The sequence below is a fragment of the Salvelinus namaycush genome, chromosome 23 (assembly GCF_016432855.1).
Source record: "Salvelinus namaycush isolate Seneca chromosome 23, SaNama_1.0, whole genome shotgun sequence".
Classification (NCBI taxonomy): Eukaryota; Metazoa; Chordata; class Actinopteri; order Salmoniformes; family Salmonidae; genus Salvelinus; species Salvelinus namaycush.
In genome coordinates this window covers 29,304,499-29,332,485 of record NC_052329.1, presented here as the reverse complement: position 1 = coordinate 29,332,485, position 27,987 = coordinate 29,304,499, and the positions used below count along the sequence as shown (strand labels likewise).

The following is a 27,987-nucleotide window of genomic DNA, read 5'->3' as shown; positions in this document are numbered from 1 at the left end:
GAGGGTGCATTTGGGTATAAATAGCACTGTTTGTGCAACTTTTCTGACCATCTCATCTGGACGAGGGAAGGGAGCATTTCGAAGTGCGGAGGAAGACCGGCTGTGTACCGAAGCTATTGCCATGGCTCTCCACTTACTTTCCCTTGTATTGATCACCTCAGTGATTGTACAAACTGTGACATCGAGCACCTTCAAAACGTAAGTACGCTACAAAACATTTGATGTAGCTGGTAGTAGATTAAACACACAATCAGCAATTTGTATTTACATGCCTTTCTGCCTGCAACATAATTAATTCTACTCCGTATTCTGCACACGTTGCACTTGCAGGTGTAGAATAGTCCACCTGAGCAATATAATTATTTTAGTTATAAACCTAATATGACATAATGTAATCACTTATATGTACTGATATAACTGAATGTCTGCTTGCAATTGTCTCCATGTGTGAATAATAATACAAAAAATATAGTGGTAAGGCCACAGGACCTCTCTCTTTCTCTCTGAGCATTTCACATGTTGTGAGGCTTTTCACATGTTGTGAGACATGCTGGCAATTAGAACTATAGATTTTTGGGTTGAAAATTCAAATAGAGTTAGCCCTTAAATTTGCACCTGAGAGATGTTGACAGACACTGCCCCCCTATTGGTGTGCTTTCCTCCAATGTCTCTCTGTTTAATCATCCCCAAGACATGGTTGACAGATCATTAAGACAACTCATTGGTATTCCCTCTAACACTGTCCAAAACAAAATCAATTGTGTCCTCCATTTCTCATTGGTTGGCCTCTCTGAGTGGGGCACATAGCCAGAGACGATTAAGATAACTTTGTCCCCAACTTTAAAACATCAGTAGGAACAAAAAGAGGAACAAAGGAGCAGTTTGAGTACACTGCCACTTAAGTATTATTACCACAGCTGCATTCATGCTGACTCTTTCCCCTTTAAGGATTTACCTGGTGACGGTCAGCTCGGAAGTGGTAGGAGGGACCACAGAGAAACTTTGTGCTCAGGTCCACCAAGCCACAGAGCCTCTGTCATTGAAGGTGTCGATGGAGATGGAGGATGGCAGCAGCACCATTCTACTGGAGGAAGCCGTAACACAGGATTTCTATCGCTGCACCTCCTTCCAGGTCAGCTGCAACTGTGCTGTGTTCAGCAGGCTACAACATTGTGGAAGGCTTTGATAGAAATATATTATGTAGAGCCAACATGCCTCTCTGACATGTAGATTAAGGAATCATGCCAGCTCTATCTATGACATTTCTAACTGCAAAGTTCCACAACAATGTGATCTACTGAATGTGGCCCTATTCTATCTTCTCACATGCAAAAGCATCCCGACTACAGTCAACAAGCCAATTTGTTAAATGTTGACGTCATTTGTTTACTTAACTAACACTGACCGGAGCCATCAGCTTTAATAGTAGCTGACACTTTGAATTGGGTCTCTTCCCGTCAGTGTTGGGTGTTACACAACCTGTGCCTCGCTTCATATTGATTTTAGTTGAACAGTAACCCCCACTAGTTGTACATACACTGAGTATACCAAACATTAAGAAGACCTTCCTAATATTGAGTTTTGCCCTTAGAACAGCCTTTATTTGTCGGGCCATGGACTCTACTTGTTGACGAAAGCGTTCTACATAGATGCTGGCCCAAATTGGCTTGACGTCCTTTGGTTGGTGGAACATTCTTGATACACACGGGAAACTGTTGAGTGTGAAAAACCCAGCAGTGTTGCAGTTCTTTACACAAACTGGTGCACCTGGCACCCACCATACCCAGTTCAAAGGCACTTAAATATTTTGTCTTGCCAATTCTCCCTCTGAATGGCACACATACACAATCCATGTCTCAAGGCTTAAAAATGATTATTTAACCTGGTTCCTCCCATTCATCTGCACTGATTGAAGTGGATTTAACAAGTGACATCAATAAGGGATCATAGCTTTCACCTGGATTCACCTGGTCAGTTTGTCATGGAAAGAGAAGGTGTCCTTAATGTTTTGTATACACTGTGTATATCAGATAACAGTTGATAGAAACTCCTGACTCTTCTTCTGTACTGGTCATTCTTTATCTAAACAAAACACTATTCTTAGACTCAAGCTAGCTATGCGCATTCATTCAACAACACACATTAATTTCAGTCTTTTATTCTGAATAGTTTGGTCAGTCAGTCATGTTGTGTGGAACTCAACTTGGTTTCCAGGCTGTATGCAAAATGATCCAACCTATGAAATGTAATAGTTGTTATTTTAACCTCAGCATAGTGAAGTATGACTATCCACCATTTTAACAAAAAGCCCTCTTCTCAAACTACTGTTAGGAGAGCCAAGCTAAGGTTAGGAGCTAGAGAATATTAGAACTTCTAAAAAACATCCATTGCTGTACAGGTACCCACAGTGAAGGCTGACAGTGTGGCCACTGTCCATGTCAGCATCAAGGGGAGGAAGGATGAGATGAGTAAAAAGACCAAGATCTTTATCAAGCCCAAAAGATTCCTCACCATTTTCCAGACAGACAAACCAGTCTACAAACCTGGACAGACAGGTAGTTAGATACATTTCATTATTGATCAAATAATGTACTAAACTGACCCTTTTCGTCTGTTAATAATGTTGAATGATAATTATACATACTTATATTGAGGAAAGGTCATTACTGAAATGGATGATGAATATACTGTATATAGACAGATGCTATATAGATCAATGTTTCTACCACTTTTCCAGTCAAGTTCCGAATCGTCTCGCTGGAGGCTAGTTTCTTGTCATTCAATCAGATGGTAAGTTACTCTCAGTGTTATTCAATAAAAATAAAGTTAGTCTTTCAAAGCATTTTTAAGTTGGGTTGTACAGGACAGCCGGTGTTAGTCAGCATTGGAACATTCTAGGGAGGTGCTGTGTCGTTTGGGAGAGGTTTACTGTAGTTGAGTAAGGAAGGGACGTGATGGAGCAATGATTTCATTCTCTTGCAGTCCCATTTTTTTTATGGGGCAGTGTGGGTGAGTGTATGTGGGTGGATCAGCAAACATGTGGTCAGAGTTCATTTAGCTCGGCTGTTTGGTCAGAGCATCTGAATCAACAGGATCTCAAGGCCTGCTCTGTACTGTAGCTCTGTAGATGCCTGTACTGTGGAAACTGTTTTGGAAAGTTATGTATTTAATGTTTTAAACCCATTTCTGACACCAAACAATTCTGGGTAGTAATACAAATACAGTTTTTAAAAAAGATTTGGGGGCCCAATGTAAATGCTGAATGTTTGTTTCTCTTTTCTAGTATGAAACAGTGGAACTTCAGGTGAGACTCATTCACATCTATTGCACCTAAAAACCAAATCTGCATATATAACATAAGCAATAATAATGTCAGGATCTCCCTTCAAAAATATTACCTGCCAATATGTACTGAGGCATGAATTGATACAATGCCTGCCTCTGTAACAAAAATATCTTCCTTCAACCTATTATGAATCTGTACAGGACCCCAACTCCAACCGCATTGCTCAGTGGTTGAACCAGTCAACAGTGAGTGGAATTCTGGACCTGTCCCACCCCATGTCTGCAGAGGCAACGCAAGGAAGTTACGTCATCACTGCATGGAATGAGAAGGGAGAACAAACCTCCCAAAACTTTGACATCAAAGAATATGGTGATGTCTTGTGTCTGATTCTATTGTTTTTACATTGTGATTACATGGTGATTTAAATTGTGGTCTGTGATTTGTTTTTGGTGTAGAACAACAGACAATGAAGAAGTAATATCAACATGTCTTTTTTACAGTGTTGCCCAAATATGAGGTGAAGGTCCATCTTCCCCAAACAATAACTATTCTGGACAAACAAGCAACACTGAGAGTTTGTGGAAAGTAAGTGACTAAGATGATCGACAGAGCATGACAGACAATAAGATGATAATGACCAGCAAGATAATGATAATGACAAACAAGCTTTTAAACAAGGACATTTTATGGGCAGAATATTAGGACTTAATGTGTGTGTTGCATAGACTATACTTTATAGATACTGTCCCATGTTTGATACTTGCTCATGTTCATAGCTGTTTCTATTTTTACAACACATGTGTTTACCATTATTGAATTGTCATTCTTATGGTGACTTTGTTTCTAGATACACTTATGGAAAACCAGTGCTGGGGTCTGTCACGACGAAAGTTTGCAGAAATGCCATTCGACATCACTGGTTATATGATTCTAGTAATATCTGCGACTTGTATCTTATGAAAGTAAGTATTTTTTATTCTTGTTACGCTAAATCCTTTGATGACAAATAGAACTCACTGTGGTGAAATTTGTGAGGTTTATGGAAGCATGCTTCGTAGAGGAGCTAAGCTGACCTACAATAACTGTACTCATTCTCCCTAGACCGACAAAACTGGTTGTGCAACCCAAATTATTGACGTGACCCGGTTCGGTCTAAATGAATCAAAGTTTGATGACTTTGAAGTGGAGACTGAGATGGAGGAATATGGAACGGGTAGGAGAGAACTTCATCTTTAACGTAGAGGTGTTTACATGCTCAACTGTTAACCTCTGACCCTTGCCTGTGTTCTCTCCAGGGGTCATCCTTAAAGGTAGTGGTAAGGCAAGCTTCACCAATGTCATCATAACTGTTAGTTTTGAGGACGTGCCCCAAGCATATAAACCAGGGATTGCATACGAGGGGAAGGTGAGGACAAAATATATTAACAAATGCCTGTTTAATAACACTGCAGGGAAACGGATTGCTCAGGAAAATCTTTGTGAAAGAAGTTGTGATAAATGTTAACGTATCATTTGTAGCATCTAAATCATGATTTTGATGTGTTGTGTGCAATGGGAGTTTACATGTAGTATATTGGACATCTGCAGTCATCATGTCCTGTGTTTTCAGATCAAAGTGACCGGTCCAGACTCTACTCCCATTCCCAATGAGCCTGTGTATCTCTTCCTACAAAACAGTGGCACATCTGAGAACTGGACTCTCACCACAGACAGCAAGGGCATTGCTTCTTTCTCTCTAGACACTTCTCTGTGGAGTTCTGAGTCTGTGTCTCTGTCGGTCAGTTGTCACTCACTCATGTTTTCCTCTAAATATTTAATGATATATTATTTAAATATGAAAATGTTTGTTCAGAATGAGATCATTAATTTCTCATGGTGTATTACAGTTGTTTATTTTTCATACATTTTCTGTATTTCTTCAACCAGGCTCGTTATCAAAAGTTTAAGGAGGATTATCAGTACATGCACGGTGTGTGTAGACCAAAATATACATCCGCTAACCATTTCGCAAGGAAGTTTTATTCCAAGAGCAAGAGCTTTGTGAAGATAATGCAGGGCGAAGGGAAGTTCTCCTGTAAAAAGGACGGTATTGTTCTTGCTCGCTACATCATCCAGGGGGAGGAGCTGATAAAGGGACAGAAGACCCTGGATTTTTTCTATCTGGTAAGGTTAAAGGGATGTTTCACTCAAAATACAACCTGTTTTTCCACTTACTGTGGTTTTCGGAATATATATATTACTTACTTTGGTATTTGATTGTCATGTCTGGAAAGATTTTAAGAATGGATCAGGCAAACCGTGCAATACTTTACATGCAGCTGAAAAGTTATCTTATGTCCCAGGTTATATCTAGAGGCAGCATTCAGCAGCACGGCCGTCTTCCTGTGGCCGTTATTGAAGGAAAAGGTAAATTAATTGGTCTTGGATTCTCCCGAATGCTTCCTGACATTGTTTCTTTAGGACTTCACAGAACCTCACTTGATTAGAGAATATACCTTGTTGAAAGGCCTAATGGCATTAAACTGTCATGGGATGAAAATCTGTCTCAACAGGATTCAATCAGCCAGATTACATCTTCAATACAAGTTCTTACTGCACAGTGCAAAGTATATTTACATTTCATAGACTAATCACAGATCACAATGTCCGTATTGGATGACTGGTGGTTTACGGTGACTTAATTTCAATCACATTGTCCGTCTCATTTCAGTAAACCAAGGGGAGCTGACGCTCTCGCTGCAGCGAATGCCTGAGCTGACCCCTTTAGCCCAGGTAGTGGTGTATACCATGCTGCCTGATGGGGAGGCAGTAGCAGACAGTCGAGACTTCCCCATTCACCTCTGCCTGAAAAACAAGGTAGGCACTAGGCACCTTTCACCAGCTACATGAGATGTCAAAATGTCACATCAGAGAGCCTGAGCCATATGGATATATCGGGGCAACGTGCACTACAATCGATTTCCAAAATGACTTTGCATCAGACTACGATATGAAATGCTTCAACTGCACCTCTTGGATCATCACAAAATCGTTGGGTCTGTTTCTGTTCCTCTACACAGTACTCTAGCACTATTACTATATGTGGGCTCTGTTCCAATATGCACATCACTTTGCTACTGTATTTGAAATGAACCAATGTGTTGGACATATATGTTAGTATACAGTACCTTCAGAAAGTATTCAAACCCCTTTACTTTTTTCACATTTTGTGTTTTTTCACATTTTGTGTGGTCCTCATCCTGTTTGCAACAAGGCACTTAAGTAATACTGCAAAAATTATGGCAAAGAAATTAATTTTAGGTCCTGAATATCAAAGCGTTTTGTTTGGGGCAAATCCAACAAAACACATCTCTTAATACCACTCGTCATACTGCATTTTCAAGCATGGTGGTGGCTGCATCGTGTTATGGGTATGCTTGTCATCGGCGAGGTCAATTCTATGCTGGAGTTGCTTACCAAGACGACATTGAATGTTCTTGAGTTACAGTTTTGACTTAAATCGACTTCAAAATCTATGGCAAGACTTGAAAATGGCTGTCTGAGCTCTGTCAAGTTGATTGTTGATCATTGATAAATATTTTTTTAAAGAATAATGGGAAAATATTGTACAAGCCAGGTGTGCAAAGCTCTTAGACTTAACCCCAAAAGACTCACAGCTGTAATCGCCACCAAAGGCGCTAATACAAAGTATTGACTCGGGATGAATACTTGTGTAAATTAGATATTTCTGTATTTCATTATAAATATATTTACGAACATTTCTAAAACATGTTTTCACTTTGTTATTGTTGTGTGTGTGTGTAGATGGGTGAGGGGAAAAAACATATTAAAACAATTTTCGAATTCAGGCTGGATCAACAAAATGTGGTGTAAGTCAAGGAGTATGAATACTTTCTAAAGGCACAGAAGATATATTTAAACATTTGCTGGGGGATGTGTTCTCCTTTTCTCCTCTCCAGGTGTCCCTGAAGTTCTCGTCCCTCCAGGAGTTGCCAGGGGAGAAGACCTTTCTGAGCCTCCAGGCCCACCCGGGGTCTCTTTGTTCTCTCAGGGCCATCGACCAGAGTGTGCTGCTGCTGCAGCCTGAACAGGAGCTCAGCTTAGACTCTGTACGTTCTCCATGGGGGCGTCCCAAATGGCACCCTATTCCCTATGTAGTGAACTACTTTTGGGCCTCAAAGGTGTTTGGTCTAAAGTAGTGAACTATATATGGAGTAGGGTGCAATTTGGGACAGTACACAGCCCATCCACTTACTAACCATTGACTCACCACACTAAGCTGAAGCTTAACCACGATCACACAAATCCTCCTTTGGCATTGATTTTGTGCACCCATGTATTTCAAGATAGGATCCGGCTTACTTTCAGCTTCTTCTAACCATGTTTTAGCAACTGTCTGATACTTAAAGTTTAAACTTTTGGGACTATTCCATTGGTTCTCTTGTACCACTCAAGCTAAATCAAGTATTTGCTATATGTATTTAACCCAGGTGTTATCCTATGCACTGACCTCGTACTGACCCTGTAACCTCTGATCACTTTCTGACCACGCTCTGACCATGTCAAGATAATGTGGATGATCTAGTCAGTATTACAAGAGGTATATTCTCTCTCTGCAGGTCTTCAGTCAGCTGCCTGTTCAGAAGTTGTCTGGATATTCACACAGAGTAGAAGACTTTGACCCCTACCCATGCCTACCATTTCCTCCAATCATTGAAGAGGAGATGGAGATGCCCCCTCCACCTGTACCTAAACTGGCTGAGGATTTGGAAGCAACACCCGTACCTGATAGGAAAAAACGCTCATTCTGGTTTGGCCCCAACAACAACAAAAACGACGTTTACAACATCTTTAAAGTAAGAGTCTCATATTAAGTAAGAGGTTCAAGCTAAAATGCGATCTTTTTGAAGTAGACACTGAATAAATTAAAATGGAATGCAATCTGTGAAGTGATGTTTCAGAAATAAGTAGAAAGACATGTACACAGTATCTACAAAAAATGTTTGGGTTTTAAAACTATCACCCACATAATTTAGCTAAACTGAAATACAGGTATGATATGGCCTTTATTTCTGGACACTGTTTTTAGAATTTTCTGTACTTTTTAATTTTAGGAAGTTGGAATCAAGATCCTGACCAACTCCGACGTGAAAAAACCTTTTGACTGTAACCTAAGGTTTTCTATGGAATTGTACGATATGGTAGATGGTATGATACGCTAATGTGTGAACCTTTCTAGTCTTAACCTAATAAAGGATTGGTTTCTATTTACATCTATCCTATTTAAATACGTAGATGAAATTGATGCTCCATTGGCAGTTGCCTACATGACGCGAGAGACCTCAGGAGCTGAAGCCTCTGACGGGCCTAAGGAGACCGTCCGCACATACTTCCCTGAGACCTGGATCTGGGACCTGGTGCCTGTGGGGTAAGCACTGTAACAGACACCATATTTGTAGTCCAATTTCTATTTAGTTTAACGCACATCCCTTTTGATGGGGTGCTGAGCTGACAATGCCTTGTAATAGGGCAATACAGGTATGTTTTTGTCCAAGGGGTTGTTTTTAAGGGGGGGGGGGGGGGGGGTTATTTAACCTTTTTTGAATTGACCATAAACCATGTGTTCAAATGGTAATATACATTTTGTTTTATTGCACCCTTTTTACCACCAGAGATACAGGAAAGGTGAATGTTGAGAAGACTGTCCCTGACACCATCACTAAGTGGGCTGCAGGGGCGTTCTGTACTTCCTCAGTGGGTTTTGGCCTGGCTCCCAACACTGGCCTCACTGCCTTCCAACCCTTCTTTGTGAGCCTGACGCTGCCCTACTCTGTCATCCGGGGGGAGGTGTTCACACTCAAGGCCACAGTGTTCAACTACCTCTCCAAGTGTATCATGGTAAACCCTCCCAGTATTGTCTATTTCTTTTACCTCTCCAGTCCCACTTCATTTGGATAGTCCCTGTAGACAACCTGACACTCTGACATTAAGGACGAGAGAAGAGGACACATGGAATCTAGGAAAGACTTGAGATTGACCCCATGTGTTTCTCCTAGGTGAAGGTGATTCTAGCTGAGTCGGACCAGTTCACAGCCAGGCCATGTGAAGGCTGCCAGTACACCCTGTGTCTGTGTGCTGAAGAGAGCAGGACCTTCAAGTGGATCCTCACCCCAACTGCTCTGGGTGAGCCATACATTACTCTCTGTCAATCTATCACAAGTAATAAATATGGTGGTAACTCCACTAAACTGCGTATACCTATCCAGACCCTTAATTAATGCAAATGTTGACGGGTTAGGGCCAAAGAGGGGGTAGGATGGGAATTTTGCCGTCTGTGGTACCACTGTAGTGCCTAAGGACAGCGTTATTCACTTCGCATAGCTCTCGTCAGACTGAAATGTAAGAATATTCAGTTATGTATCTATTAGACATGGCTCAAATACATTCCTTGTATATATCCTAGCCCTGTAAAGAAATGTTGACAATCGCTTGTACTAACGTCAAGAGGGATATCTGATGTGCTCAGAAAGATCTCCCTCAGGGGTATCGAATAAATGGAGGAAGGGAAGGAAGGAATGAGGGTGGGTGGGAAGTAAGGAATGAGGGTGGGTGGGAAGGAAGGAATGAGGGTGGGTGGGAAGGAAGGAACGAGGGTGGGTGGGTGGGAAGGAAGGAACGAGGGAGGGAACAGTTGAGCCAGGGTACATGAGTGACTGAGGAGAGGCTAGAGGATTATTTTTTAAATAATGTTTTTATTTAACCTTTATTTAACTAGGCAAGTCAGTTAAGAACAAATTCTTATTTATCAAAAGGCCTCCTGCGGGGCTGGGGGCTGGGATTAAAAATAAATTATGTAAAAAATATAGGACACCACACACATCATGACAAGAGACAACACAACACTACATAAAGAGAGACCAACACAGCATGGCAGCAACACATGGCAGGAGCACAACATGGTAGCAGCACAAAATAGGGTACAAACATTGTTGGGCACAGGCAACAGCACAAAGGGCAAGAAGGTAGAGACAACAATGCATCACGCAAAGCAGCCACAACGGTCAGTAAGAGTGTCCATGATTGAGATTGAAATAAAACTGTCCAGTTTGAGTGTTTGTTGCAGCTCGTTCAAGTCGCTAGCTGCAGAAAACTGAAAAGACGAGTGACCCAGGGATGTGTGTGCTTTGGGGACCTTTAACAGATTGTGATTGGCAGAATGGGTGTTGGATGAGGGCTGCAGAAGATATCTCAGATAGGGGGGAGTGAAGCCTAAGAGGGTTTTATAAATAAGCAACAACCAGTGGTCTTGCGACGGGTATACAGAGATGACCAGTTTACAGAAGAGTATAGAGTGCAGTGATGTGTCCTATAAGGAGCATTGGTGTCAAGTCTGATGGCCGAATGGTAAAGAACATCTAGCCGCTCGAGAGCACCCTTACCTGCCGATCTATAAATTACGTCTTGATAATCTAGCATGGGTAGGATGGTCATCTGAATTAAGGTTAGTTTGGCAGCTGGGATGAAAGAGGAGCGATTTACGATAGAAGAAACCAAGTCTAGATTTAACTTTAGGATGAGAGGGTGAAACGGAGCACGCTGATGGGTGACTGGTCTAGACTTGCATGTTAATGTCTCCCTGGCCTGAACTATAGGGGAGGTGAGTGTGAAAGTGAGCGCCGAGGCATTGAAGACTGAGGAGCTCTGCGGAAACGAAGTGGCCACGGTGCCAGAGAAAGGACGCATTGACACCATTGTGCAAACACTGCTGGTAGAGGTGAGTGTTTGTCCTGTATAGCAAGTCCACTGTTCTTTCTCCCACATTGATAACATGTTTTCAGTAGCACTAGGGTGAGGGTAAATACATTAGACTTTATATCCCCTGCATGGTTTGGTGTTTTAAGGTCAAATACAGTTATACACCGGCCGATGCATAATAAATAAATAGGAAATATTTTTACAAGTTTGAAGAAAAATGTAATCTGTCAATTACTTAATGCATATATTTTGGATTGAGTCGTATAGCTGGACTGACACAACAGACGGCCTGGGACGTAGACTTATCTGAACAGTCTACTTTTCAGGTCAAAAACATTTAAATAACCTTTAAGTGATTACCATATAAATTCTAGGATCGAATGAACTAGAGTTGTCATCATTAGACTTTTCTTTTGGTGCTGTTTTTCCTGAAAAAAGTCAGTTTCCCTCTATTAGGCCGAGGGAACCCAGGAGACGGTTAGCCACAACGCCCTGCTCTGCCCTGCAGGTGATCTCCTGACCTCTATCAGTCATTTTACTTTCTCATAATTACCCTGATGATTAAGTTGACGTTTTGGTTTAGATTAAATACTTTTGAATTGGTTATACCGGTTTTCAAGTCACTCAGTCTGTCTCATTTATCTGTCTCGCGTCACCAGAAGGCCCAGTGGAGAAGGACATCTCTCTGAAGCTGCCTGAGGTGTTTGTGGAGGGCTCTGCCAAGGCCTCCCTCTCAGTACTAGGTGAGAATACTCTGTCTGAGTTTTCACACCTAATGCTAAGTTTTATAAAATGTTCAGGATATGTTTTCCTTTTGGTGCAGATGAAGTGTAGGCAAGGATTTGTCATCCCTCTATTCATGACGGGGGAAGTGGATATTCAACTATTAAACCTGCAGATCTATGATTGCCTTAAGGTCATGGGTGAGGATAGGGATAAGCATTGATTAACGTTAGGGTAAGGAACAGGGATCTGCAGGTCAAATAACTGCCATTAACTAGAGACCAATGTTTGATTGCTTGCCTCAATGGTTGGTCTCTTTCACCAGGCGACCTGATGGGCCGGGCCATGAAGAACCTGGACAGCCTGTTGAAGATGCCCTATGGCTGTGGAGAGCAGAACATGGTGCTGTTTGCTCCCAACATCTACATCCTCAACTACCTGCAGAGCACCAGGCAGCTCACCAAGGAGATCCAGACCAGGGCCACAGGCTTCTTAGAGAGTGGTGAGGAAGCTGGGTCTGGTTCAGTAAGGCACAACATAACAAAACTGGTTGAAAATATGTTGCAACGAAAAACAAGCATTTATTATCAGACATGTTCAGTTACAGCCTACACTCCCTATTTTACTCAATAGCATTTAAAAAAAAAATCTCCCTACTGGACACAACCCTGGTAAATAGGCTGCTATCTATTCTGAAGGCAAATGCTTAATTTAATACATAGAATGGGATATGACAAGATAATTTGCAATAAGCCTTGTGGTTTTTAAATAATGAGCTGTGATTGAACAGGACTCTGCAACGATGATCACGATCTCTGACAATTTGTGGTCTGATCATTTCTTTGTGCATCTCCCCTCTGACTAGCAACAACATGTTGCCTATATTTGGCACAAAACCAGTTAACTGCACCTTCCACGTACAGTACCTGTCGCTAGAAGGAGTCTGTTTGTTCATTTGTCCATTTGTGTTGCAGGCTACCAGAGAGAGCTCAACTACAAGCATGATGATGGCTCCTACAGTGCCTTTGGGCAGAGTGATGAGTCTGGAAACACCTGGTCAGTTTATTGGAAGTCCACACAGTCATAATACCGTCTCTTAGATTATTCCACAATTTAGATGTTTTTTTTTAAGTCACTCTAGAAAATGACATTTGATTTAAGGGTGTTAACAGTATGTAATAAAGGTAGAATGTGATCGTCTCAAATCCATATTAGGATGTGCTGAAGCCGATTTGTTATCGTGGCAAAGTTAGGGTTGGCTTTCAGCACATACAGTATGGCTACTAGCCACTCTTATCTAGATTCTATGATCCATAGTTTAGGTAAGGCTCACCACATCTAAATTCAGCAAAAAAAGAAACATCCTCTCACTGTCAACTGTGTTTATTTTCAGCAAACTTAACATTGTAAATATTTGTATGAACATAACAAGATTCAACATCTGAGACCTAAACTGAGCAAGTTCCACAGACATGTGACTTACAGAAATGGAATAATGTGTCCCTGAACAAAGGGGGGGGGTCAAAATTAAGTCAGTATCTGATGTGGCCACCAGCTGCGATAAGTACTGCAGTGCATCTCCTCCTCATGGACTGCACCTGATTTGCCAGTTCTTGCTGTGAGATGTTACCCCACTCTTCCACCAAGGCACCTGCAAGTTCCCGGACATTTCTGGGGGGGAATGGCCCTAGCCCTCACCCTCCGATCCAACAGGTCCCAGATGTGCTTAATGGGATTGAGATCCGGGCTCTTCGCTGGCCATGGCAGAACACTGACATTCCTGTCTTGCAGGAAATCACGTGCAGAACGAGCAGTATGGCTGGAGGCAATGTCATGTTGGAGGGTCATGTCAGGATGAGCCTGCAGGAAGGACCTGCCTTGCAATATGCCTACAAGCCCTTAGTCCAGCCTTTCTCAGCCTATTGCGGACAGTCTGAGCACTGATGGAGGGATTGTGCGTTCCTGGTGTAATTCGGGCAGTTATTTTTGCCATCCTGTACCTGTCCCGCAGGTGTGATGATTGGATGCACCGATCCTGTGTGGGTGTTACACGTGGTCTGCCACTGCGAGGACGATCAGCTGTCCGTCCTGTCTCCCTGTAGCGCTGTCTTGGGTGTCTCACAGTACTGACATTGCAATTTATTGCCTTGGCCAAATCTGCAGTCCTCCTTGCAGCATGCCTAAGGCATGTTCACGCAGATGAGCAGGGAGCCTGGGCATCTTTCTTTGGTGTTTTTCAGAGTCATTAGAAAGGCCTCTTTAGTGTCCTAAGTTTTCATAACTGTGGCCTTAATTGCATACCGTCTGTAAGCTGTTAGTCTTAACGACCGTTCCACAGGTGCATGTTTATTAATTGTTTATGGTAATTGAACAAGCATGGGAAACGGTGTTTAAACCCTTTACAATGAAGATCTGTGAAGTTATTTGGATTTTTATGAATTATCTTTGAAAGACAGGATCCTGAAAAAAGGACGTTTCTTTTTTTGCTGAGTTTAGTCTTAGTAACTCCAGTAACATCTTCCCTGTGTCCTCTCAGGCTCACCTCCTTTGTGCTGAAGTCCTTTGGCGGGGCCAAGCCCTACATCTTTGTGGACCCCGCCCACATTGCCCAGGCCAAGGCCTGGTTGGCCAGTCACCAGCAGAAGGATGGCTGCATCACATCAGTGGGGAAACTCTTCCATAACGGCATGAAGGTAAAGGCGAATCAGAGCTTAGCTGGAAATAAGAGGAGGAAGAGTATCTTACTGCTGCCGCCTAATGTGAAAAGTGAACGTTAAGGGCAGAGATTCAGCAGGAGGTTCTGGTGCAAAAGTGTCCCATTCTATTTAGTGCAATGTAACTTGATAACAATACATAGTTGTAACATCAAATATGTGTACTTTATATAATTCATCCTGCACTGACACCTGGGATAATGTACTGTTCAGGAGGACCTAGGACCCCACGTGTGCCCCAAAAAAGCACGTGCTGAGCAAAACAAGAATCCCAAGCATGTTTTAGCCTGTCCTGAAAACACACCACCTCCCCAAACTTACCGGAGTCTGACTAGTCCTGACATCTTTTGTGTATCTACACAACAGTACACTTGAATCTAAAGGGCTGAACAGGTTTTCCCAGCCTGTTCTTTATCTTGGTGCACCATACCATGCAAATGTTGTTTTAAACACTGCATTGATTTTTGCCTGATATCGGTTGATATCAGAGTGACTTTGAAACTCTGTAGCACCTGAGAGTACTGTATAATGTTGGATGAAGTTTACTGTCATCCTTTGGTGTTATAGGGAGGGGTCGGGGATCAAGTGTCGCTCACTGCCTACATTACCGCTGCACTGCTGGAGCTGGATGGCAACACTACTGTGAGTTATCACCGTTTGACCTTTCTCTTTTTCCTTATCCATATCTTTTTACATCATATTGATAAACAAGAAGGCCACATTTGGTGCTTTTATCACAAAATGTACAGACCTAGGGGATGTTTCTGCTTAGCTGTCACGATCGTCTTCTTGAGAAAGAGAGGACCAAGGCGCAGCGCGTGAAAAATACATCTTCTTTTAATGAAGGAAAAAACAAACACTTACAAAATGAGCAAAACAAACGATCGTGAAGCTAAACCTGAACTAAGTGCACACATGCGACATAGACATAGACAATTACCCACAACCACCTAAAGCCCATGGCTGCCTTAAATATGGCTCCCAATCAGAGACAACAATAAACAGCTGTCTCTGATTGAGAACCAAATCAGGCAACCATAGACTTTCCTAAACACCTACACTGAACACATCCCCATACATACTAAAAACCCCTTAAACAATACACACACCCTAAACTAGACAAAACACACAAAGACAACCCACCCCAACTCACGCCCTGACCAACTAAATAAATAAAAGAAAAAGGAACAATAGGTCAGGAACGTGACATTAGCCGTCCCACTATTTCATAGATCGAAATACATCTCTATATATCCATCAGTGCATTCGGAAAGTATTAGACCCCTTGACTTTATCCATATTTTGTTAGGTTACAGGAGGGCTGCCCAACACTCTTCTTGGAGATCTACTGTCCTGTGGGTTTTCAGTCCAACCCTAATTTAACACACCTGATTCTACTAATTAGCTGCTCAACAAGACCTTAACTAGCTGAATCAGATATGCTAAATTAGGGTTGGACTGAACCTACAGGACAGTAGAACTCCAGGAAGAGGGTTGGACAGCCCTGCGTTACAGCCTTATTCTTAAATGGATTAAATTAAATGTTTTTGTCATCAATCTACACACAATACCCCAAAATGACAAAGCTGAAGCTGGTTTCTAGAAATGTTTGCTAATTTATTAAAAATAGAAACAGAAATAACGTATTTACATAAGTATTCAGACCCTTTGCTATGAGACTCGAAATTGAGTTCAGGTCATCCTGTTTCCATTGATCATCCTTGAGATGTTTCTACAACTTGATTGGAGTCCACCTATGGTAATTTCAATTGATTGGACATGATTTGGAAAGGCACACCTGTCTATATAAGGTCCAACAGTTGACAGTGCATGTCAGAGAAAAAAACAAGCCATGAGGTCGAAGGAATTGTCCGTAGAGCTCCGAGACAGGATTGTGTCGAGGCACGAATCTGGGGAAGAGTACCAAAACATTTCTGTTGCATTGAAGGTCCCCAAGAACACAGTGGCCTCCATCATTGTTACATGGAAGAAGTTTAGAACTACCAAGACTCTTCCTAGAGCTGACCGCCCAAAACTCAAGCAATCAGGGGAGAAGGGCCTTGGTCAAGGAGGACAAAGAACCTGATGGTCACTCTGACAGAGCTCAAGATTTCCTCTGTGGAGATTAGAGAACCTTCCAGAAGGACAACCATCTCTGCAGCACTCCACCAATCAGGCCATTATGGTAGAGTGGCCAGACAGAAGCCACTCTTCAGTAAAGGCACATAACAGCCCGCTTGGAGTTTGCCAAAAGACACCTAATAGACTCAGACCATGAGTAACAAGATTATCTGATCTGATGAAACCAAGATTGAACTCTTTGGCTTGAATGCCAAGCGTCACGTCTGGAGAGAACCAGGCACTGTGTGAGGGTGTGTGTGTGGTGTGTGGACATGTTTAACTCTTCTTGTGGGGACAACTGGGGACATATTGTTGGTCCCCACAAGGTCAAATGCTATTTTTAGGGTTAGGTGCTAAAGTTAGGAGCTAGGGTTAGGTTTTTGGGTTAAGGGTGAGGTTAGGGAAAATAGGATTTTGAATGTGACTGAATTGTGTGTCCCCACAAGGTTAGCTATACAATATTGAGTTTATATACATACATTACCAGTCAAAAGTTTGGACACATCTACTCATTCCATGTTTTTTCTTTATTTTTACTATTGTGGAATAATAGTGAAGACATCAAAACTATGAAATAACACATATGGAATCATGAGTCTGTAATACCAACATGTTTCAAGCAGACCACCATAGTCCCTGTGACCAAGTACACGAAGGCAACCTGCCTAAATGACTACAGACCTGTAGCATTCACGTCTGTAGACATGAAGTGCTTTGAAAGGCTGGTATTGGCTCACATCAACACCATTATCCCAAAAACCCTAGACCCACTCCAATTTGCATACCGCCCAAACAGATCCACAGATGATGCAATCTCTATTGCACGCCACACTGCCCTTTCACACCTGGACAAAAGGAACACCTATGTGAGAATGCTATTTATTGACTACAGCTCAGCATTCAACACCATAGTACCCTCAAAGCTCATCACTAAGCTAAGGATCCTGGGACTAAACACCTCCCTCTGCAACTGGATCCTGGACTTCCTGACGGGCCGCCCCCAGGTGGTGAGGGTAGGTAGCAACACATCTGCCACGCTAATCCTCAACACAGGAGCCCTTCAGGCTCAGTCTCTTCCTGTACTCCCCGTTCACCCACGACTGCGTAGCCAGGCACGACTCCAACACCATCATTAAGTTTGCAGACGACACAACAGTGGTAGGCCTGATCACCGACAACGACGACACAGCCTATAGGGAGGAGGTCAGAGACCTGGCCTGGTGGTGCCGGAATAATAACCTATCCCTCAACGTAACCAAGACTAAGGAGATTATTGTGGACTACAGGAAAAGGAGGACCGAGCACACCCCCATTCTCATTGACCGGACTGTAGTGGAGCAGGTTGAGAGCTTCAATTTCCTTGGTGTCCACATCACCAACAAACTAGAATGGTCCAAACACACCAAGACAGTTGTGTAGAGGGCACTACAAAGCCTATTCCCCCTCAGGAAACTGAAAAGATTTGGCATGGGTCCTCAGATCCTCACAAGGTTCTACAGCTGCAACATCGAGAGCATCCTGACTGGTTGCACTGCCTGGTACGGCAACTGCTCGGCCTCCGACCGCAAGGCATTACAGAGGGTAGTGCGTACGGCCCAGTACATCACTGGGGCTAAGCTGCCTGCCATCCAGGACCTCTACACCAGGCGGTGTCAGAGGAAGGCCATAAAAATTGTCAAAGACCCCAGCCACCCCAGTGTTGGCTGTTCTCCTTCTACTACCGCATGGCAAGCGGTACCGGAGCGCCAAGTCCAGGACAAAATGGCTTCTCAACAGCTTTTACCCCCAAGCCAGAAGACTCCTGAACAGGTAATCTAATGGCTACCTGGACTATTTGCATTGTGTGCCCCCCCCAACCCCTCTTTTACACTGCTGCTACTCTCTGTTTATCATATATCCATAGTCACTTTGAATATACATTCATGTACATAATACCTCAATTAGCCCGACTAACCGGTGCCTGAATATAGCCTCGCTACTGTAAATAGCCTCGCTACTGTATATAGCCTCGCTACTGTTATTTTTCACTGTCTTACCTTTTTATTTCTTTACTTATGTCACGCCCTGACCATAGATTGCTTTGTATGTTTCTATGTTTTGTTTGGTCAGGGTGTGATGTGGGTGGGCATTCTATGTTGTATGTCTAGGTTGTCTATTTCTGTGTTTGGCCTGGTATGGTTCCCAATCAGAGGCAGGTGTCAGTCATTGTCTCTGATTGGGAGCCATATTTAGGTAGCCTGTTTTCCTTTGGGTTTTGTGGGTGGTTGTATCCTGTGTTAGTGTTTTCACCATACGGGACTGTTTCGGGTTTTTTGTACTTTTGTTATTTCGTTCAGTGTTCTGTTTGATTTATTAAATATATCATTATGGACACTTACCACGCTGCGCATTGGTCCTCCGATCCTTCCTACTACTCCTCGTCAGACGAAGAGGACGAAACCCGTTACAGAACCACCCACCAAAAAAGGACCAAGCAGCGTGGTATCGGGCAGCAGCGAGTTCTGGACTCTTGGACATGGGAGGAGATTCTAGACAGAGAAGGACCCTGGACACAGGCTGGGGAATATTGCCGCCCCAAGGCAGAGCTGGAGGCAGTGAAAGCTGAGCGGCGGTGGTATGAGGAGGCAGCACGGCAGCGCGGCTGGAAGCCCGAGAGGCAGCTCCAAAAATGTATTGGGTGGGGGCACACGGGGAGTGGGGCTAAGTCAGGTAGGAGGCCAGAGCCAACTTCCCATGCTTTCCGTGGAGAGAGGTGGTCCGGGCAGGCACCGGGTTATGCGGAGATGCGTACGGTGTCTCCAGTACGTGTGCTTAGCCCGGTACGTTACATCGCAGCTCCTCGAATCGGCCGGGCTAGAGTGGGCATCGAGCCAGGTGCGATGAAGCCTGCTCAGCGTATCTGGTCTCCAGTGCGTCTCCTCAGTCCATGTTATATGGCACCAGCCCTACGCACTGTGTCCCCCGTGGGTCTGAACAGCCCAGTGCGTCCTGTGCCTGCGCCCCGCAAGTGCCGGGCTAAAATCAACATCCAGCCAGGACGGGTTGTGCAGGTCCTTAGTTCGAGACCTCCAGTGTGCCTCCACGGACCGGTCTATCCTGTGCCTCCTCCAACGACCAGGCCTCCAGTAGATCTGAACAAAGTCTCCTGTGTGTCCCTCCAGTCCGGACGCTCCAGAGCCTCCCTCCAGTCTGGATCCTCCAGAGCCGCCCTTCTGTCCTGAGCCGCCTGAGCCGCCCGTCTGTCCTGAGCCGCCTGAGCCGCCCGTCTGTCCTGAGCCGCCTGAGCCGCCTGTCTGTCCTGAGCCGCCTGAGCCGCCCGTCTGTCCTGAGCCGCCTGAGCCGCCCGTCTGTCCTGAGCCGCCTGAGCCGCCCTTCAGTCAGGAGCCGCCTGAGCCGCCCTTCAGTCAGGAGCCGCCTGAGCCGCCCTTCAGTCAGGAGCCGCCTGAGCCATCCTTCAGTCAGGAGCCGCCTGAGCCGCCCTTCAGTCAGGAGCCGCCTGAGCCGCCCTTCAGTCAGGAGCCGCCTGAGCCGCCCTTCAGTCAGGAGCCGCCTGAGCCGCCCTTCAGTCAGGAGCCGCCTGAGCCGCCCTTCAGTCAGGAGCCGCCTGAGCTGCCCTTCAGTCAGGAGCCGCCTGAGCCGCCCTTCAGTCAGGAGCCGCCTGAGCCGCCCTTCAGTCCTGAGGCGCCTGAGCTGCCCTTCAGTCCTGAGGCGCCTGAGCCGCCCTTCAGTCCAGAGGCGCCTGAGCCGCCCTTCAGTCCAGAGGCGCCTGAGCCGCCCTTCAGTCCAGAGGCGCCTGAGCCGCCCTTCAGTCCAGAGGCGCCTGAGCCGCCCGTCTGTCCAGAGGCGCCTGAGCCGCCCGTCTGTCCAGAGGCGCCTGAGCCGCCCGTCTGTCCAGAGGCGCCTGAGCCGCCCGTCTGTTCAGAGGCGCCGGAGCCGCCCGTCTGTCCAGAGGCGCCGGAGCCGCCCGTCTGTCCAGAGGCGCCGGAGCCGCCCGTCTGTCCAGAGGCGCCGGAGCCGCCCGTCTGTCCAGAGGCGCCGGAGCCGCCCTTCAGTCCAGAGGCGCCTGAGCCGCCCTTCAGTCCAGAGGCGCCTGAGCCGCCCTTCAGTCCAGAGGCGCCTGAGCCGCCCTTCAGTCAGGAGCCGCCTGAGCCGCCCTTCAGTCCGGAGCTGCCCCTCAGTCCGGAGCTGCCCCTCAGTCCAGTGGTGCCCTTTATTAGGGTCCCCAGTCCTAGGTCGGCGGCGAGGGTCGCCGCGCCAAAGACGCCACTTAAGCGGGCTAAGACTATGGTGGAGTGGGGTCCACGTCCCGCGCCAGAGCCGCCACCGCGGACAGTTGCCCACCCAGACCCTCCCCTATAGGTTCAGGTTTTGCGGCCGGAGTCCGCACCTTTGGGGGGGTACTGTCACGCCCTGACCATAGATTGCTTTGTATGTTTCTATGTTTTGTTTGGTTAGGGTGTGATGTGGGTGGGCATTCTATGTTGTATGTCTAGGTTGTCTATTTCTGTGTTTGGCCTAGTATGGTTCCCAATCAGAGGCAGGTGTCAGTCGTTGTCTCTGATTGGGAGCCATATTTAGGTAGCCTGTTTTCCTTTGGGTTTTGTGGGTGGTTGTATCCTGTGTTAGTGTTTTCACCATACGGGACTGTTTCGGGTTGTTTGTACTTTTGTAATTTCCTTCAGTGTTCTGTTTGATTTATTAAATATATCATTATGGACACTTACCACGCTGCGCATTGGTCCTCCGATCCTTCCTACTACTCCTCGTCAGACGAAGAAGACGAAACCCGTTACAACTTACCTATTGTTCACCTAATACCTTTCTTTCTTTATTTTTTTACTTAGAAATTGCACTGTTGGTTAGTAAGCATTTCACTGTAAGGTGACACCTGTTGTATTCGGCGCACGTGACAAATAATTTGTTTGATGTAGTATATTTCAGGTTCTTCAAAGTAGCCACCCTTCGCCTTGACAGCTTTGCACACTCTTGGCATTCTCTCAACCAAAATTCAAGAACTTTGTAAGTTTCTTCAAGTGCAGTCGCAAAAACCATCAAGCGCTATGATGAAACTGGCTCTCATGAGGACCGCCACAGGAAAGGAAGCATTAAGAAGAAGAGACTTGCTTGGGCCAAGAAACACGAGTAATGGACATTAGACTGGTGGAAATCTGTCCTTTGGTCTGATGAGTCCAAATTTGAGATTCTTGGTTCCAACCGCCGTGTCTTTGTGAGATGCAGAGTAGGTGAACGGATGATCTCCGCATGTGTAGTTCCCACCGTGAAGCAAGGAGGAGGCGGTGTGGGTGTCCTTTGCTGGTGACACTGTCAGTGATTTATTTAGAATTCAAGGCACACTTAACCAGCATGGCTACCACAGCATTCTGCAGTGATACGCCATCCCATCTGGTTTGTGCTTAGTGGGACGATCATTTATTTTTCAACAGAACAATGACCCAACGCACCTCCAGGCTGTGTAAGGGCTATTTGACCAAGAAGGAGAGGGATGGAGTGCTGCATCAGATGACCTGGCCTCCAGAATCACCTGACCTCAACCCAATTGAGATGGTTTGGGATGAGTTGGACCGGAGAGTGAAGGAAAAGCAGCCAACAAGTGCTCAGCATGTGTAGGAACTCCTTCAAGACTGTTGGAAAAGCATTCCAAGTGAAGCTGGTTGAGAAAATGCTAATATTGTGCAAAGCTTTTCTTCAAGACGAAGGGTGGCTACTTTAAAGAATCTCAAATATAAAATATATGAAGAAAATAGTCAAAATAAAGGAAAGTATTAGTAGTATTATTTGTATTTGTCCAAAATTTGACTGGTACTGTGCATGCATACACCTGTTAATTTATTTGTATTGCTAACATTATTCAGTACTCATACCCATATTAAAGACCAGATAAACGGTCTTTGTTGTATTCAATAGGGAACGCAGTGGAAAACCCATAGACATTTTGCAACTGAAAATTAGCATTTCTTATTGGTCCAGGTATTCCCTCACAGTTTCAATCAGTGTTCCTCTGTCTGGTGCCTAATGAACACAACACTGTTGTATTTGTATGTGGGTGTGTCAGGACCCCATGGTGGAGAAGAGTCTGGTGTGTCTGAAGGCAGCAGTGTCTGACAAGCTGGAGAACACCTACACCACAGCCCTGCTGTCCTACACATTCACCCTGGCACAAAACCAGGACATGAGGGCCAAGCTCATCACCCACCTGGACAAGATTGCTGATACCTCAGGTATGTGTCTTGTCTCTTTGTGAAAATGTCTTTGTCTTTACCTGTCTGTCTGACTGCCGTGAAACAGTCACTGTTTCTACTGACAACGAAAATTACCACAGGTGGCAATCGTCACTGGCAGAGAGCAGAGGCTTCTGGGCAGAAGACGGACTCTCTGGAGGTGGAAATGACATCCTACGTGCTGCTGGCGCTGCTCTCAGGCCCCTCCATGCCAGGCTTTGGGCTGGACTACTCCACCGCCATCGTCCGCTGGCTGGCCCAGCAGCAGAACCCCTACGGAGGTTTTGCTTCCACACAGGTACTTTATTGGTCTGGTAGACATTCATTCACTCTAGCACCTCATCTGCCTGTCGATCCTACTGTTAGTACATGGTTCAACATTGATCACACCAAATACTTATTTTTATATGAAATGTAGCATATTGGACATTTTATTAAAGCCTTACTTCATAACACATTGTATGGATTTCCTTGAATTGTTGTGATTAATTTTACATTCTTATTGTATTGCTTTGTTATATTGATTCTCTCCATCCATACCCAAGCTGTAGTCATCCAGATTTGTATTTGCAACATTATCTCCCTCTTCTTCCCCTGTCACCAGGACACAGTGGTAGCACTGCAGGCCCTGGCCAAGTACGGTGCTGCCACCTTCAGTCCAGAGGGCGCCAGTGCAGTCAGTGTGAGCTCTGCCGGAGGCCTGAATATGGAGTTCACTGTGAATCAGAACAACAGGCTGCTCTATCAGGAGGAGCAGCTGAAGGAGGTCCCTGGGGACTACAACATCAAGGCACAGGGCAAGAGCTGCGTGTTTGTGCAGGTCAGGCTCCAGTCATTTGCCCTTTGCTGCCTCTCTACATGCAGTACTGAGTGTCTGGTTTGTGTTCAGTAGGGCACACTGTTGCACAAAAACGAACGTTTCAACCCTAGAGTGTCAGCATTAACGGAAATGCCTGTGTACTGTACATTGAAATGTGGATGTTGATTTCATGCATCTCAATGTCATTGTCTCGGTTTTCTTTTCAGATCGCCATGCACTACAATATTCCCCCTCCTCCTGATTTCTCTACTTTTAACATCTCAACAGAGACACTGGGGAAATGCGACGGCACCAAGAAATCTCTGATTGTGTCTGTGGATGTAAGGTACAGTGGTATTCCTTTTAACCTTGAAATAGCATCTGACTGATACTGGTAGGACAAGTGAAAAAAGTGACTGAACCACCAGTGTGTAGATGTCAATATCTTTAAAGCTGCAATATGTAACTTTTTGGGCAACCCAACCAAATTCACATAGAAATGTGAGTTATAGATCTGTCATTCTCATTGACAGCAAGTCTAAGAAGCAGTAGATCTGTTTTTATGTGCACTATTTTTATGCTTCCCATTCTTACATTTAGTTTTTGCATCTTTTACTTTCAGTTTTGTACACCAGCTTCAAACAGCAGAAAATACAATATTTGTTGTTATTGAAAATATATTTCAAAGAGGTTGAGATGGTACATTGATTCTCTACACCATAGAGCCCCACAGTGGAGGTGTCATAATACCCAGACAACCTAGCAGTTATGCACGGAAATGGTTCAGGTCGTTTTTTTGACTATTCATTTTAGAAACACTTAAAATAAGGGCTGTGTGTTGTGTAGGCTTACCTGGCGTGACATTTTGATAGCCTTGTAAATCTCTCTCGGACAAAGTGACTTATCAATATTTTTAGCTCAATTTATCTCAGATGCGAAAACGCTAATTAGCATCAAAGTAGACATCATGCAAAACTACAAATCCCTGCAAGCTCCTGCACGTCATCTCTATCTGCTACTTTTCTAACTGGTATTGTGTCAATTAAAAATGTGTACAAGACAGTTCACAGAATTGTCCATTGAAAGAAATGTAGCCTATTTATTCATTACTACATTTAACATTAGATAGTTAACCCAGATATTCTTACCTTTTGCCTTGATTCGGTAGTCTCGTCCAGATCATCATGGCATTTGTAGTTCTTTATGATAGCAATATTAGCAGCTAAAAAGCGTTTCATTTTTGGGGGAAAAATACAGGTGAATACATATTGATAAAAGTCACCTATCCTAGAGAGATTTACACGGTTATCAAAACGTCATTTCCCTGTTTGACCTCTAGGTTTTATGGGTATTATGACTCATACTGTGCTACTCCTTGTTTTGTCACATAAACATAAATTAGGCAAACTAGTAGAACTGTAGCAACCAGGAAATGGAGCGATTTATACATATTTGCAACTTTTTAGGGTAATACAGTATCTTACCTTCATCTGACCCGGTTTGACTGACAGGTACAACGGTCGGCGAGAGGAGACCAACATGGTGATCATCAATGTCAAGCTTCTCTCCGGCTTCATCCTGGACAAGTCCTCCCTTAGGCCTGTGAGTCAATAAGAGAGCATTAGTTGAGGGGAACGCATATACAGTTTAATCAGGGCCAGGAGTTTTACCAGGTTGGGGAACACTACTGGCCCTAAGTATAATCCCCTCCAGGATTAGTTGATATATAATAATGATAATGGCGTCTGTTCTAATTGTAAGTATTGTCAATGCCAGTGGTTGTCCTTTGGACATATCAGTTCTACTGTCTATGACAATGTTAACCTGTGTTCTGTTCTTCCAGTTGAAAAATGACCCCACTGTCAAGCGAGTTGACCTGGAGGAAGGACATGTCATAATCTACCTAGATGGGGTAGGAACATGAATAATGAATGTTGCGTCTAAACAGGTTGCTGTCTTTATCGGTTACAGAAAACCTAGTTGGATGTGGTCTCATTTGCATCCACACACTGGATTTAACTTGAACAGTAACATCAAAGTAAGACCGTAGTGGATGTTTTATACAGGAACACTATATGAATCAATAACATTGAACTGCAGTGTCAAATGTATTATTTCCTTTTCTTCCAGCTGAAGCAGAAGGAAACTAAGACGTACAGCCTGGCCATAGAGGAGGATGTGCCTGTGAGGAATCTGAAACCAGCTGTGGTGAAAGTGTATGACTACTACCAGACAAGTAAGAATTCCATCTAACACCGACAGTAAAAACGTCTTCTCATGCACCGAAAACATTGTTCCCCATAGGCTATATTAGTCCCAGAAATATTAGTCCTTTGAAAAAGAGCACCATGAATTGAAAATAACAACATATACAGTAGTTGTTTGGATGTTGCTTTTTGTCTATTAATGGAGACTACACGTTTCTATTAACCAGTTTCCAAACCACCCATTTCTCTCTGAAATATTTGATATTTGGTGACACTGGCAAACCTGTCTGGGTTACATACGTAACTCTTGTTCCCTAAAGAAGGAAACAAGACATCACCAGTGGGCCCATTGGTTCACCACTGAAGTGGGAGTTTAATGATGTTGACTGACTGAAAGGGAAGTAAAGTTAGCAGAAGAAACTGACCTCTGCATTATCTGTTCTGTTCTTAGGTGATGAAGCTGTGAGTGAATACAGCTCCCCATGTGCAGAGAGTAAGTACATAACAACCTTTCTACAACCAAACCTACATGTCTCATACAGATTCGCACCTCGCAGGCAAAACATTTTAGTGGCCCCCCTCTTGACGACAGAGAAGTATTTTAGTTGTAAAGCTAATTTCCTGCAATTCTACACATTTGTCATGGGGAGTAAAGAAAATGTTGCAGTTTTAAAGTAAGCTTTCTACAATTCTACACATTTTGCCAAGAGGCAGGGAGAAGTTTAGCAATTTTATAACAAATTACATGCAATGCTACTCATTTTGCCTTGTGGCAGAGAGAAAAAAAAAGTGTAGTTTTACAGCTAAATTCCTGTAATTCTAAACATTTTGCCAAGACTTATGGCATCTTAATGATATGAGAGTCACTTAAAAAATCAATGAGGGGCTCTCTGGAGGTCAGAGAGGTCAATCTAAAAATCGTTAGCTAACATGGCTGATTTGGGTGACTGTCAGTGTCTGCACAACCACATTTTGAAATTGCACCTTGTGTATTCTACAATTCTAAAACGTAACAGAAAGTTGAGATCCCGACTGAGTGCCCCCCCCCACCCCTCTAAAACGATGTATTCTGAAAATTAGGAACCCCCCTTTGCCCTCAGAACAGCCTCAATTCGTCAGGAAATGGACTCTACAAGGTGTTGAAAGCATTCCACAAGGATGCTGGCCCATGTTGATTCCAAAGCTTTCCACAGTTGTCAAGTTGGCTGGATGTTATTTGAGTGGGCCCCCTTCTGAAAGGGTTCTTTGACTGTCGCCATAGGAGAACCCTTATTTGGTCAAGGGGGCCCTAAGCAACCGGTTATGCCTGGAGCCGGCCCTGTGAAGATGTGTATATGTTCACTGTTTTATAGAGTAAGATCCTAGGACAAGCAGGGAATGTTCTATTGATATTTGACATTTTCACAGGTGATGAAATCAATGAAGTGTGACAGACAGAGAGCCAATCACAAGCTGACTGGACCCGGGCTCAACCAAGTGCTTTCATACGTAGGAATGTTTTTTTAGGCAGAGCTCATGAATCTTCTCAATTTATTTAGTTTGATGCTTATAGTTCATGGTAACACATTGACCACATTGACAAACTCATAAACCGTTTTTAATATTGTAAGTGAACACATTTTTTCTTATGTCAATTTGAATAGGTGGGCAGAGATGGGCTGTAGGATTTTACCTTTTAACTCTGTTTATTTTGTTTTGTTACTTTGATTTGTGCTAACATGTCACAACCTGCTGTTGTAACCCTAAAACTGCTATTACTAAAGTGATTATGTGAGATCGTTATTTCAAAAGTAGCATTTCAGTGTTTCCACTGCGATGATGAGAATGCACTGCATCTACTGAAAATGAAATGCATGTTTTAATAAAACCATGACCATGTTGCTATGATTTCAAACCACAGACTCACAGTAACATTTCTGTTTTAATAGATCTTAGGAAATCTATATAATCATACAAGTGCCATATGAAAAAGTTTACCTTAGAATATTTTTTTTTAACACTGATAATGATCAACAGTGATATGATATACCTCTGGCCAATGCTGAATATTTGGTTGCACCCATTTCGGTGTGGGGAAATATAAACAGAAAAATATATTAAGGTCTTTTCTCACGAGTCTGTTTTCCTCTACTTGACACTGACA

At 44.0% G+C, this 27,987-nt stretch overlaps 1 protein-coding gene across 2 annotated transcripts; it reads left to right on the top strand.

Moving 5' to 3' along the window:
- The first annotated feature begins 37 nt into the window (after positions 1–37).
- On the top strand, positions 38–27,945 carry LOC120018266 (alpha-2-macroglobulin-like). Of its 2 annotated transcripts, none has more exons than XM_038961373.1 (36): positions 38–198; positions 949–1,132; positions 2,399–2,555; positions 2,738–2,790; positions 3,284–3,304; positions 3,487–3,655; positions 3,787–3,871; positions 4,134–4,248; positions 4,388–4,499; positions 4,582–4,691; positions 4,896–5,063; positions 5,213–5,449; positions 5,629–5,692; positions 5,997–6,142; positions 7,246–7,395; positions 7,906–8,142; positions 8,401–8,494; positions 8,606–8,714; positions 8,959–9,184; positions 9,343–9,469; positions 10,939–11,060; positions 11,498–11,549; positions 11,701–11,784; positions 12,090–12,266; positions 12,739–12,820; positions 14,301–14,457; positions 15,046–15,120; positions 22,673–22,838; positions 22,940–23,136; positions 23,443–23,658; positions 23,865–23,983; positions 25,149–25,239; positions 25,481–25,549; positions 25,768–25,873; positions 26,296–26,337; positions 27,252–27,945. In XM_038961373.1, the coding sequence occupies exons 1-36, from the start codon at positions 122–124 to the stop codon at positions 27,272–27,274; spliced, it is 4,419 nt and encodes a 1,472-aa protein (XP_038817301.1). In that variant the 5' UTR covers positions 38–121; the 3' UTR covers positions 27,275–27,945. The 2 variants fall into 2 exon arrangements, with proteins under 2 accessions (XP_038817301.1, XP_038817300.1); XM_038961372.1 differs by having other exon boundaries at positions 8,582–8,714.
- Positions 27,946–27,987: the final 42 nt, after the last annotated feature.

Coding starts and splice junctions, on each gene's coding strand:
- LOC120018266 (XM_038961372.1), top strand. CDS start 122: ATGGCTCTCCACTTACTTTCCCTTGTATTGATCACCTCAGTGATTGTA. Junction 4,249..4,387: donor GCGACTTGTATCTTATGAAA/GTAAGTATTTTT, acceptor CATTCTCCCTAG/ACCGACAAAACTGGTTGTGC. Junction 25,550..25,767: donor TCATAATCTACCTAGATGGG/GTAGGAACATGA, acceptor CTTTTCTTCCAG/CTGAAGCAGAAGGAAACTAA.